The sequence below is a fragment of the Cataglyphis hispanica genome, chromosome 24 (genome assembly GCF_021464435.1).
Source record: "Cataglyphis hispanica isolate Lineage 1 chromosome 24, ULB_Chis1_1.0, whole genome shotgun sequence".
Classification (NCBI taxonomy): Eukaryota; Metazoa; Arthropoda; class Insecta; order Hymenoptera; family Formicidae; genus Cataglyphis; species Cataglyphis hispanica.
The window spans coordinates 3,211,558-3,225,322 of NC_065977.1; the positions used below are offsets into that span (position 1 = coordinate 3,211,558).

At 35.6% G+C, this 13,765-nt stretch overlaps 1 protein-coding gene across 1 annotated transcript in view; it reads left to right on the forward strand.

Annotated features, from left to right (window-relative positions):
* LOC126858295 (dynein axonemal heavy chain 12-like) overlaps positions 1-13,765 on the forward strand; it is a 114,800-nt gene that overhangs the window by 41,120 nt on the left and 59,915 nt on the right. The window contains exon 5 of the mRNA XM_050608499.1: positions 10,910-11,350. Coding sequence (XP_050464456.1) covers positions 10,910-11,350 — 441 coding nt within the window. The remainder of the gene's footprint in view (positions 1-10,909; positions 11,351-13,765) is intronic.

Here is a 13,765-nt window from a genome sequence, read left to right on the forward strand (position 1 = left end):
GGATTGTACTAAGAACCACTATAATATCGGATTATTGAAAATCGTATAAATGTTTAAAAAATGAAAAATATAAACATTTGTCAGTCAATCATAATTATAATTTTGTGGATCCAGAAATTGGTGCACATACTCAGCACATTGAATGTGTATGGCGAGACGTTCGTGGTGCAATACCTATACCTCGATTCGGCACACGAAACGAATTATGCTAGATATTTAGCAGAATTTTTATTTAAACTTCAATTTAATTATGATAAACATATTGATGAATTCTTTAACATTATGGCAGATGTATATCCTCTTATTAATGATTTATAAAATAAATATTATATAATAAAATATAAAAATTGTCTATTATACTTTTTTGTAAAACTCTCAAAAACATATACTGTTCAAGAGGGGAAGCGAGTTCTATCCTACAACTGTTGTGCGAATGGAAAAGTGTATGCGTGAACGCAATGGGTCCGTTCCCCCTCCTTCCTACAGGGGAGCTTCACTTCCAAAAAAATAACCTAATCCAAATCAAATTTTAATTGTAAATCAGAAATAAGTTTGGGTTAGGTTATTTTTTTTGGAAGTGGAACCACCCTTGTAGGGAGGGGGGACGGAACCCACTTTGTCCACGCACATACTTTACAATAGAGAAAGCAAGTTCTACCTTACAACTGTTGTGACAATGGAAAAGTGTATAGACGATAAAACTCTTAAAGTTATGCCTATACGAAGCTTTGCCTCCGAAAATGTAAACAAACACTATTTCCATGACTCTTTTACAGAAATATAACGTAAACAACCGTTATTTTTCTTTATTTTATAATAGAAAGAGCATTAAAACTATGAAATTTTAAAATTGCATATTTTTGGAAACAGAAGAGAGAGCCACAAAATTCAAAGTGCGTATTACTCAGGAATGTGCCCTCTATAATATATATAAAAATGAAAACGATCGGTGCTGTATAAGTTGTAAACGTAAACTGTAAATGTAAACATTTACCCTTAATTTATACTTATCAATTTTAATTAGGTATTACTGATTTTTAATTATTTATATATATATTTTATTATTATGTTAAATAATATCTAATTTGATATTTTGTAATTGCTAGTTTTTTATAATTTTATTCCATTTCATATATTATACAATTAAGAGTCTGTAACATACTTTATTTTTTGCTACAACACTATATAATTTTTGTCATACATGCGCGCACAGAATAGCATTTCTAACATCACTGCGTGAACCGTATACACTGCGCGTCAATGATTAGTTCTGTTTCCCTAGCGAACAAGGCAATATCCTTTGCTAATGTATAGAAATCCTAGGCATTAGCAAAGGATAAATATTGCTTTGCTCGCTAGGGAAGTGGAACGAATCATTGACGCGCAGTGCACAAAATGTAATACAGAATGTTTTGCGCATTACATATACATACCTGATTCATGCTTGTATGTGTATCTTTTCCACACGCGCAGGCATAAAATGCAAAACAGGTATCTCTATGTGACGAGTGCTTTAGCGGTCATTGGATAAAAGAATATGAAAGACAAGTGGTAAAACGAAAAAAAGAAGATAAAACAGCTGTCGAATAAACATATGTTATTATGTCAAGGAAAAGATTACTCCGCGAGTGAATACTCACAAAAAAAAAGATACCTACAAATAAGAGAACAATAAATAACAATCGGAAAATAGGTGTGCGTTTGTAGCTACGTATTCGGGAAGGGAAGTGGCGCATGTGGTCTAAATATTCAAGATTGATAAGAAAAATCTGCGTATCGATACACAGGTTTGGTATATCGACTATAGCTTGATAGCACACATAATGCAACGAACAGATTGGGTGATTGATTTTTGTCTTACGAACAGTGTCACATTCGGAGATGATGAAGAGTGTTAAGTAACCGGAGTGGAAAAAATAAACATTGAAAAATACGTGAATGGAAAGTGGAACGGTGCGTTGTTAGAAATCATACTATAATACTTCGAGTTATAAAAAAAAATATTTTTGGTCAATACGTGTGCGGAAAAAGATTTTTGTGTCAGTTTCAGAGACGATAAGATCGAGATGTCAAGAAATAGTAAAAAAAAAGTAGTTAGTGTGCAACAATCAAATGTACATACATATGTTTTTCCGGCAAATGTGAAACAAGCATCAGAGACGAGTCTGAAGATGTGGCATGACAGACTTGAACACATACACATCGTGAGTTCAGAAGGATCTTGCCAACGGAATAAACATAAACAGAAGTACAGAATTCTTCTGCAAATCATTTGAAGAAACTTTACAGATTGCTTTTCAAGAATGTGATAGATCAGAACAAGTAGATAGCTAGGAGAATGTGTGCACAGCGGGTCTATGTCAGTCTAGTCGCTCGGTGGTGCAAGCTTTTTTTTTATTTTAACTTTCAAGGATGATGTTACGAGTTTTAGAATCGTATAATTCATCAAGTACAAGTTTGATGTGCTTGATTGTTTCCGGAAATAGCGAATTGTGAACAAGTTCGGTTGCGCAATAATTACATTGACGAATAACAGTTGCGTGTATTGCAACGGTAAAATGGATTAGCTAGCATTTATGGTTGTTTCTTTCTACCTTCCCTGCAAAACGGGAAAATGGAAAAAGACAATTGCACAATTGTAAAATTGCGGAAAAGACGATACTCCAAGCAAAAAATCTGATATTCCTCTGGGCGGAAACAGTGAACACGGCGGTATACATACTGAATCGAACGGTACAGTTTCAAACGGATGAAAGCAAGATGCCGTTTGAAATATGGAAGAAACTGAACATTAGTAGGGGATAGGGGCTGGTTCTAATCTAGGTCCTCTACGGGTCGAGGGGAAACCGCATAGGGGATTTGAGCGCACGAGGATCTGACGTCGCGCGGGCTGGGGATGCTTATCGCATCGAGACATGTTTTGTTTATAATTGGCGCGAAAAGGCGAGTATTGATGATATGCGGATATAATTTTTAAAATGAAATGGAATTTTTAAAAATTATAAACAAATAGCGTTTCGCATTATTGCACGTGTGGTCTGAACGCTGGGAATTATTTCTACGTCTTCTTCTTTCCTTTTCCCACACATTATAGATGTGCCGCGCTGTCCCTCTCCCACATGCATGCAATCATTAGCGCTATCCTTTTCCTATACCTATGATAACGCTATCCTTGTCGCATCGTCTTACGAACGTCCCGCATTCCTCTCCAACACATTGCGAATACCATTAGTGCTATCCTTTTCCCACATATTGCAGACGCTATCCCTCTTATGCCCATACGTTTTTTCTTACACGAATGCTTTGCGCTATCTCTCTTTAACACGGCATCTTACGAACGCCTCGTGTTATCCCTCTCTAACGCATCGCGCTATCCTTTTTACACACATTATAGATGTCTCGCACTATCCCTATCTCTATCCCACTATATATACAAATGTTATCTCTCTCTTACATCCACGCAACACATCGCGCTATCCCTCGTCCGGGATACTGCTAACCGGTCGCGCCGCGGTTATATATCTTATATGCATACAAGAAAGGAAAGCGAAAAAAATAGATGATTATCTTTTTTAATTTTTACATATTTTTTTTTATTTATGTTACCCATACATCACCTCGTTTCAAGGCTTCACACAAAAGTTCCACAGCATAAGCTACTAATTCGCAATCTATAATAGATGTTTTATCACAACTTCGCACAAAATTTTGTCTGCATCTTCTCTCATGGTTCTAGGCATATTACTTTGCAAACACCGAACAAATTGAACAAAACTCGCATTTACATCTTCTGTAATCTCGTACAGCTTTAAATATTCCTGATTAACGCAATGTTCGAGTTCGAATAAAAATAATATAGTTGCTGGTTTCATGTACAAGCAAGAATCCTCTACTGTAAGTTTTACAACACTTGCATCACGTATTTTAACATGTTCCATTACTAGATATTCAATTCTTAGTGATGAAGGCGCAAATGTGTCTTGATTCCTGCAGTCACATTCAATATTGATACGTCTTTTGATGAATGTTTTTCACGTTTTATGAGGCAATATTATGTGATTTCCTCGGTTATCGCCAAGATGTAATTCCACAAAAGACTCAGCTCCCACAATGACTTGTCGGATTTTGTAAGAAGATTCCATAGCTTCCATAGGATATGTAAAAATGTAATGCGCCCCCTAAAACAGTCCCCTTCCTCAACATCGCCGGGAGCAGCGCACTTGGACACGGTACAAATGGACACGAGATTTTGCACATGATTCAATTGCACACAGTGCATTTGGACACATTAATTTTGGACACGTAAAAAAATACGCATCGTTTACTTGGACACCGCTCACTTGGACACTGTTCATTTAGACACCGTTAAGTCCGTTAGGTCACGATCGCGTTATTATTTTCATCTTTCATTAAACCCGGCACTTTCTTGTTCTTGAATGATATATCGTACACGTTGTAAGTCAGATAATCGCTCGTGTCGAATCTATCGATATCGTGTTTCATGCTTTTATATATACATTGTCGCATTTAATATGAAAAATTAAACTATCTACCAGTGTACATTATATTACAATTTTTGTTATATAATGCGAAATTTTGCGGTATCATGTATTTATGGTGAAATTCGTATAAACGCACTTTCAATATGTCGAATATACATATATCGACCTAAATTAGTTTATTAAATTTCACTTCAAGTTTGCGTAATTTGATGGCGACTAAATTTTCCGAAAAGACTCTTCTACTATGGAAATTTGGTTTTTTGATCATTGCCTCTGCACCGTATCGTCCATCCAACTTTATTAATAATTTTCATTAACATGATTGCGCACATTTTCCATCGTTTTGCCAAATATCGCGTTATTCATTAATTTATGTAAACTTTTTTCTAAATCATTTCTCGCGAGTGTTCGGAATTTTGTATTAAGTTTAATGTAATCGCGGAGCCATGAAGATTGTGAAAATTGCACTACGCGATGTATCTTTGCGACGCGAAGACTGCTGCAGATTGCGGCAGTGTATCACGTAAAGTTTTTTATAGTATAATGTCGCGAGAAGCTTGTTCTCCCGCTTACCGGGAGGTTTATCGCATATCGGGCAAAACGGTAGGTGCGCATCGTGAAGATATTGTGGATACTCGAGATCGACTTCGAGGATGTAGCCGATAGGCAAATCAAACGCGATCGATGATGAATCAAAACTGAATACGTTGTCGACCCATCGAAAATCGGCATGGTTGACACATTGTCCATCCGTACAAATTATTTACATCAAAGTACATTAAATACGATGAAGATTTCGATGGATCGTACGACTGCATGTATTTGTTATTGGCTTGCGCGTATCTGTCGGAACGCTATTGGCTCAGGCCGCGAATACTACGTTTGATAAACATAATCATGTCAATATTGGTGAGCAATTCGAAATTTACACTAGTATGCTTCATGGTGTCCCATGTGACACCAGGTAAAGTATAGTAATACGCAGGATCGAGCCCATAACTTTTAATACAACTTTCGCGGAAATTTTCAAAAACGTCGGCCAATAACAAGATATCTTTTTTTAAATACAGATCGCTGTATTCGCCTAGAGTTTGGAGAACCGCCTCCAGACGTTCTGGGCGTGCGCGTCTTCACTCTCGGATACAGTGTTTCCAGTCAAAGAACTGTAAAATGATTCTCGTTCGTAAAGTTCTCTTCTCGTTCGTGATGCAACCAATGTATTCGTATGGAAAGATACCTTTCTGCGTCAATAACTCAAAATCATGATCAGATAATGTAGAAAATTTGGAACGTAAAATTTTAAGTTTGTCTTTATTTAAAAAAGATGTCAATTTGTCGAGACTGGTTCAAAGAAATTTGTATGAATTGATGAAACGCAATTTAATATCGCTTCGCAAATTTGATCTTTCAGTGGTATCTTTAATGTGTTTCGTGAATGAAGTATACTTTTCTTTCGTTATCAATAATAAGTCGATTTTTCCTTCGAACGCAATAGCTATTTCTTTTACAATAAAATGTGCGTCATAACCGGATAAATTGTGAAAAATTATTGGAATGCAATAAGAGTTTTTATAATTTAAATTGCAATTTGAATGAGCGGGACTTCAGTATCGCCCAGATGGTAATGATCGCGTACTCGCACGTCATTGCGACGCGCTGCGAAATGCGCCCACTGTTCTTTCAAAAAAATTATCATGGGGATATTCGTGGATATGATACCTTTTACGCGATGTGCTAAATTTTTAAGTTCTTCGACGAACCACGATACAATCGGTATTACGGCGAGAATGATACGCGGACAATGTTTCGTCGTATGTGCAATGTATATAATAAGCTATGCTAAATATTTGGTGATGTTGATAGTTCCTTTCTTCTTCTTTCGTTTTCTTCAAAACGCACTCCAAATCGGTGTATACAATAAAGGGAAGTCGCTCTTTCCTGTTGTAGTTGCCAAAGCTGAGCCATTTGTCGTTTTCGCTCGGTAACCGAATAGCGCACTCGTATATTTGTCGGCAGTCAACCGTATGCGACTGCAATTTATCTTCCGATCCAAAGTAGTGTAAACATCTGTAAAAGAAAAAAAATAGAAATAATTAATTTTTCTTTCGTATATATTTAATAAAAAGAAAATGCAATATATAAAATATATAAAATATACGTACCGATAGCAAATATATTTTCTATGATATTTCTTGCTCAATTGCGAGCTCATGAGGCGGGAAAGATTCTTAATCCACGCAAAATGTTCGACGTCATGTGAATCTTACATGTATAGCAAATTGACGTGTCGGTCCTTCTTTAACTTGCTTAGACGTGTCGGAACAATGTTTTTTCCTCGATACTATATATATTTATTGAAATGTTATTATGAAGTTCAAATTTTTTAATTTGATTAATAGTCACTGGAAACTCAATGTCCTGAAGATTTAGCACTGTCGTGTAATGCGGGTACGACGATTCTCGATCCACTTTCAATTTAGCTGGATGCAGAGCAGCAACCACTGACCACGTAAAACATGTCACGCATTGTCTTTAGACTGTAAATTAATTACCGCTTTTTTCATCATTATTTCTCGCGGTAATTTTATGTGATATCCCGCGCGCATTGGATTATACTTGTTTATATTTACAATCAAATGGAATATTCGCAACAAAGCTCACCCGCTGTCGCGTTCTTGAAATTCTTCGAGCGAGGCAAGGATGAGCTCGATAACCCGCCGCTCATACTACTCGCGTAGATCGGCAGTGCGAAAGAGTTCACAGTTTCTCGTATTAATGCTCTTATTTGCGCGCTTATCACCTGTCACAAATTCACCATTAAACACAGTGTTTATTTTCACATCAAAATGTTTTTTTATCACGTTTTGCACGTGTTCGAGCACAATGTCTTTGACGTCCTCGAGAAATTGATGCGGTTCGATATAGTTTGTGTTAATCACCACACCGGTCAATACGCGATTTTCAAACGTGGTATCGATCTCTCGCCAAACGAGTCTTCCTGCGTAATTGTTATCACTGTAATTACCACTAAGTATAAACTGTCTTTGTAATCGAATTTTTACACCCTCATGTCGCGCGATTCTGGCAACGAAAGACTGTTTCCGATCAAGAATCGCGGACGCTTGACACGATTGCATTCTTCGAGCTCATTGATAAATTCTTCGCATCGCTGCGCCCACGCGAAATATCGGCGTTATCGTGAAGTGTCCCTTTCCGATGAACAACTTCAAAATTATTTATTATTACTACTGAACCCTCTCTAACATGTCATTTGCCCTTCCAAAATCCTAAACGATTAATGTAAAGAAATGTGATCAGATCTAATTACGAATTTACATCTGTATAAATAATGATGGAATGATTTTAATGAATCTACAATTCCCGGCGCATAACATAATTTCTCTCAGATTTATTTAACACACGACTATAATATGCTATAACCTTTTCTACTCTTTTCTACTCTTGTATCTTGAATCTGAGACAATATCGCACCGATCCCATGATTAGACGCATCAGTATCTAGAATAAATTGGCCCTTATCTTTTAGAAAAGATAAAATAGGAGAAGACACTAAACGTTTCTTCAATTCTACAAAGACTGCCTCGCATTGTTCAGTCCACAGAAATTTTGTCAAATTTTCAGTTAGTGCGAACAATGTCTTCGCTATCAGCGAAACTCCTTTAATGAATTTCCTGTAGTAGGAACAAAAATCTAAGAAACTACGGACCTGCTTTTTGATGCGGGGAACCGGCCAATACTTAACACTGGAAATCTTTTCAGGGTCAGTTGTAATACCCTGCTGAGAAACTACATGACCTAAATATTATATCTCTCGCTTAAAGAAAGAACATTTCTTTGGATTCAACTTTAAATTAGTAGAACGTAATCGCAAGAAGACTTGTCTTAAACATTCTAGCATATCTTCGAAACTTTTACCAAAAATGACAACATCATCTAAATATACCAAACAAATATTACAAAGTAATCCCCGTAAGACTTTCTCCATTAATCGCTCAAAAGGGGAGCATTACACAGTCCGAAAGATATGACAGTGAATTGCCACAAACCATTGTCAAGTGAGAATGCTGTCTTTTCCTTGTTCTCCTGGCGAATCTTCACTTGCCAATATCCAAAGGGGACCTCTTAAGGTCCAAAGAAGAGAACCACGAATTTCATCTAACTGATCATGTCATTAATTTGAGGCATTGAATAGGAATCTTTTACCATTATTGCATTTAATTTCCTATAATCAAAGCAGAATCTAATTGATCCATCCTTCTTCCTAACCATAACGGCAGGCAAAACCTACGGACTTTGTGACTCCTCTATAATTTCTTGACATCTCATATCTTCGATGATTTTATCGACCTCCCCTCGTATTTTCAAAGGTATTTGACGAGGAGCCTGTTTAATAGGACTCACTAACATTCAAAACTTCTATCATTCTTCTAATCCTTATTTTTGTAATTGAAATATTTCTTTTTAACATTAAAATTATTAGTTCTCTGTCATTTATAATTATTTTTATAATAATTATTATAATTACTATTAAATTCTTTTTTTCTTTCAAAATTACTTTCTTGAATTACTCTCACTGCCATTGCTCTTTGAATGGCCATTTTCAAGGAGGTGACACTTTCTAACTGTAGAGTTCTTTCCACGAATCTATCCGAAAGAGCAGTGACAAATTTCGAACAAGCGATCTTATCACGAACTTGATGGGAGCATTCTAGATAAGCTAATTGCGTCAAACGCTCAATATCGAAACCCAAAATTGCCTCATCCTCTCCCGATTTCTGCTTTCTATTGGTAAACGCGAATAATAAGATTGAGAGCATTATCCCTCTCCAAAACGTAATTCCAATTTTAGCTCTGCATAATTCGAGGCTTTCAATATCATTTATGCATTTTAAAACCACTCGTACTTTCCTTCTCAAACACGAAATTAACGCTACACTTTTCGTCGCGTCACTCCACTGATTAGCTCGAGCGATCAACAACAAATTGTGAAAAGAACTCTCTCAATGGAACAGTCCCATCAAAAATATCTGGCTTCAATTTATAGCCCAACTCTCTGTTAATTGATTCACGCGCCCCAATTTTCTCATACGCTCCGATCTCCTCACGCGTCCCGGCCTCCTCAAAGTTACCCGCTCTAAAGCTACCTCTATTACTAGAACGACTTAGCTGAATATTATCCATTTGGTGCATCTTTTCTCTTCAAATCCACGGAGCATTTCATCTCGTTGTTGAAATTGTGCTTCTAATTCAGCTCGCTCTTTCTATCGCTCTTCGCGAAGCTGTTGTATCTTTCGTAACGCAGATTGTAGGGTAATTCTTTCCAAAATTGACCCTGATGCCGCCGCTTATGCTGTCGTAATTTCCCTAGTCGGCCCTGCGGTACGGAGCGGAGTCGCGCCACGAAATCTTTTCCGTGTTGACACCCCAGTCGGCAAAACTCGCTGTTCCAATGCATCCATAGCTCGTTGTGTGTTTCAAACCCAAAGTTTCGTTGTCTAGTTCGATCCAGCTCCCAAAATGTTGCGTCCGCAGGACGACTTCGAGAATAATCGAATTGCGTACGTTTCAACCGGCACTTACACTTTACGTCGTAAATAACAACATTTATTTTAAATAACAAAAAGAACTTTAATATAACACAGAACACAGAATACAGAATACGGTACAGATAAACTCCTTAATCGTAGATACGTCCCCACGGAAACAAACCCGTCGCGAGACAAAGATGGCGGCTCTAAATACACAATGTCCACCGTAATAAATCAACAACTCCCTTAGCGACGTGTTAAGAAATACAGCAAACTGTCAAAGACGATACATAGAGACGAAATATAGGGGTGGACGTAACAATATTATAATTAATTATTAATTTCATATTTAGTTTTGATTTTTTGTTTTGGAATTTGCGTGTGCGTGCGCGCCACACACACATGCACATGCACATGCACACACGCACACGCACACACGCACACGCACACGCACACACGCACATTAGTAATAAGGGCGAAGCGCTCTCTAAAGCAAAAAGCGCTGATTTGTTCGCTTTTTATTAATTACTCGAATAAGTGCGTACCAACATGCAATACAATTATTGCCATTTTTTTTCGATTTTTATTTATTTGACATGTTTACAGTTTTATTTCCAATTATTTTTATATTATTTTTGTAAATAATGCAATTTTATTCTTTTTTGTAAAAACGAGTTGAGTGGAAATTTTCAATAAATTTTGTTTGTAGTTTAATTGAATTGCATATAATACGCGATATATATTTTCTATATCATTAATTTAATTTCTATAAGATAATTTATATTATTGTTCTTTATTAAGAATTATGTATTTCAAAAATAATTTAATAAAAGATAATAATTATATGTATATATATAGGCAGTACGTGCCGGTTTGGAGACGTTTGTTTTTGAAGACACTGAACTCATATTGAATCCGGCTGTTTTTATATGCATTACAATGAATCCTGGTTACGCCGGTCGCACGGAATTGCCAGACAATTTGAAAGTCTTATTTCGCACAGTCGCCATGATGGTACCAGACTACGCCATGATCGCTGAGATTTTTTTATATTCTTCAGGCTTTGGCTTCGCCCGCGAACTTTCTACAAAAATTGTCACTACATACAAACTCTGTTCTGAACAGTTGTCTACGCAATCACATTATGACTATGGTATGCGTGCCGTCAAAACTGTTCTTTCTGCAGCACAGAGTCTGAAATTGAAGCATCCCAATGAAGATGAGGCTATTCTTCTTCTACGTTCGTTGATTGACGTAAACTTACCTAAGTTTCTAACACGCGATATACCACTCTTCCAGGTATGTTAAAAAATAATATCATCTAATAATAATTTTTAAGATATTTTTCCAATTTTTTATAATAGTTTAAATCAAGTTTAAATCAGTAGATCAAAAAACGAAAAGGAATAACAAAGATTTATGTAAAAATTTAATATATTTATATATATGAAAATTAATAGAACTAAAAATTAATTTCGTTTTTAGAGAATAGTTGAAATAGTTTTAAATAGTTTATAAAAAAAAACATTACTGGAAAGTGCAAGATAAAGAGAATGAACAAACAGAATAAAAGATACAAATGCGACTACAAATAGAATCTGACATTGCCATAAAAATATAAGCATATAACATCCACATAACAAAAAAGCATAAAAGTAGAAAAATTTAATGATCCCGCTAGTTCAATGCTTATCAACAATTATATGCACATATTAATTTTTTCTAGAAAGGATTTAGCCAAATAAGGCAAATCAATCCCTGCATATATTAGACCCAAATTAGTGTCATAAGTTGACATCCATGTAGTATAAAATATTTAAATAGTAATCTCGAAATAGCATTTTGTATTAAATATTGAGAAGGAAAATAAGATTAAAAAATAATTTTTTTTTTCAAATGACAGCCGATTTTGATGAAAAAAATATATGCTGTAAATATCAATAAAACAATTGTTTAAAAGAATTGAAGAAATTTTTCTGACTGAAAGAAATAAGTAAACAAAATTCATGGATTCTTTTTTATTTTTTAGGACGATATTTTTGAATAACATCTACCATATTTTCATAAAAACATCTTTGAATTCCCTATTCTTACATATTTTTTTATATATATAGATCAAAATATCGCATCGCACAGCACCTGGTGCTGTTCCTATTGCATTATTGATTTTCCATTAAAACGGGTGAAAATATTTTAGATTTAATTATGTATTTATTTATTATTAAAATGAATATTTAAGTGTATTTTTATATTTCAGTAAAAATTATTATGAAATTATCTGAATTAGACAATATAAACAGTTCTATTTTGTGAAAAATTTCAATAGTTATAAAGAAATTATATAATTTTAATATATTATTAACAATATTTATATTAGGGATTATCTATATTTAATCTATAAATAATATAATTTTCAAAGTTTATCGCGAGGAAGTATGTTTGTAGTACATTTTTAAGCTTCTTACCATCTCTCACAAATAGGGGTGCTTCATTTTTATGAGTCCTTTCGCCATATATTTGTATTGATATTCTATTGATATTATTCTCTCTCTCTCTCTCTCTCTCTCTCTCTTTCTCTCTTTCTTCCTGTATTCATTATAAAATTAATTTTCTCAATCTTCATCGCTATCATCATCTTTTATTATTGGAATGCAATTATCTTGAATAGTTGAAATATATTATTGAGTATTTTTTTTTTAAATTTTTAGACAAGAACTTTGCATGTGACAAGTAATAATAACACAACCGTGGCATATGAGCAACAGCCAGTAATTCGTTTATCATTAGCACACTCACATGCGAGTAATAGCCCCTTGGCGCTAGACCCCGCTGTGAGCCCGGGCCCTTTGCGCTGGTACCTGAAGAAAAAAGAGTGGGGACTCCACAAGGCAATTTTTTAATTTTAATTTTTTTTATTTTTTATTTTTTACCGAGCTGGTAGAAATACTCGGGCTTGAACCTGGGTCTTCCGCTTTTTTGGGTCTTAGTGTAGTGGGCAAACTGAAATCTTACAAGAGTGAGAGTTAGATGGGGTATTTATGGAGAGGAGTAGGTCTCTCTGGCTCAGGGGCCGAGTGCTCTGATTGGTTCCCTATAGTGGCCGGCTGCATGATTGATTCCGACGAGCTGGAAAAACGAGACAGAAAATAGTGCGAGAGAGAAAGTCGACAAGATGTCCGACGTGTCAACGTCAGTAAAATAGCGACCGTCAAAGACAGCAGAGTTGTTCCATTGCGTTCCCCTCCTCCAACCCCTTGTGGAAATCCAAAAGATATTCGCGACATACGGCATCTCTCCCCTTCAACCACCCTTACGAAAAATCGTGCTGCAACACGCGTGTTGCCCACTGTCTCCTATTCTTCTTGCTGAAAAAAAGAAAAATCAGCTAGTGTGGAATTATCTGATATCAAGGTATACGGACGAAATACAAGCGTTCATTTTCGGACACGACTGTCCTGTCGGTCGAGACATGCAACGCAGGTAGACATGCATCGTTGGAGACGATAGACTCCCGGAGATTTAAAGCGCTATGATGTCACAGAGGCTAGGAAGAAAAGAAGGAAGGAGAGAAAAGGAAAAATTAAATGTTTTCAGTTTAAAATTAATAACAATCAATAACAACATCAATTTAAAATTAATAACATTTTTATTTATGCTGCAGAAATACAATGTTCTGTACAAATTATTTACACTTAAATATATAATATTTATAAT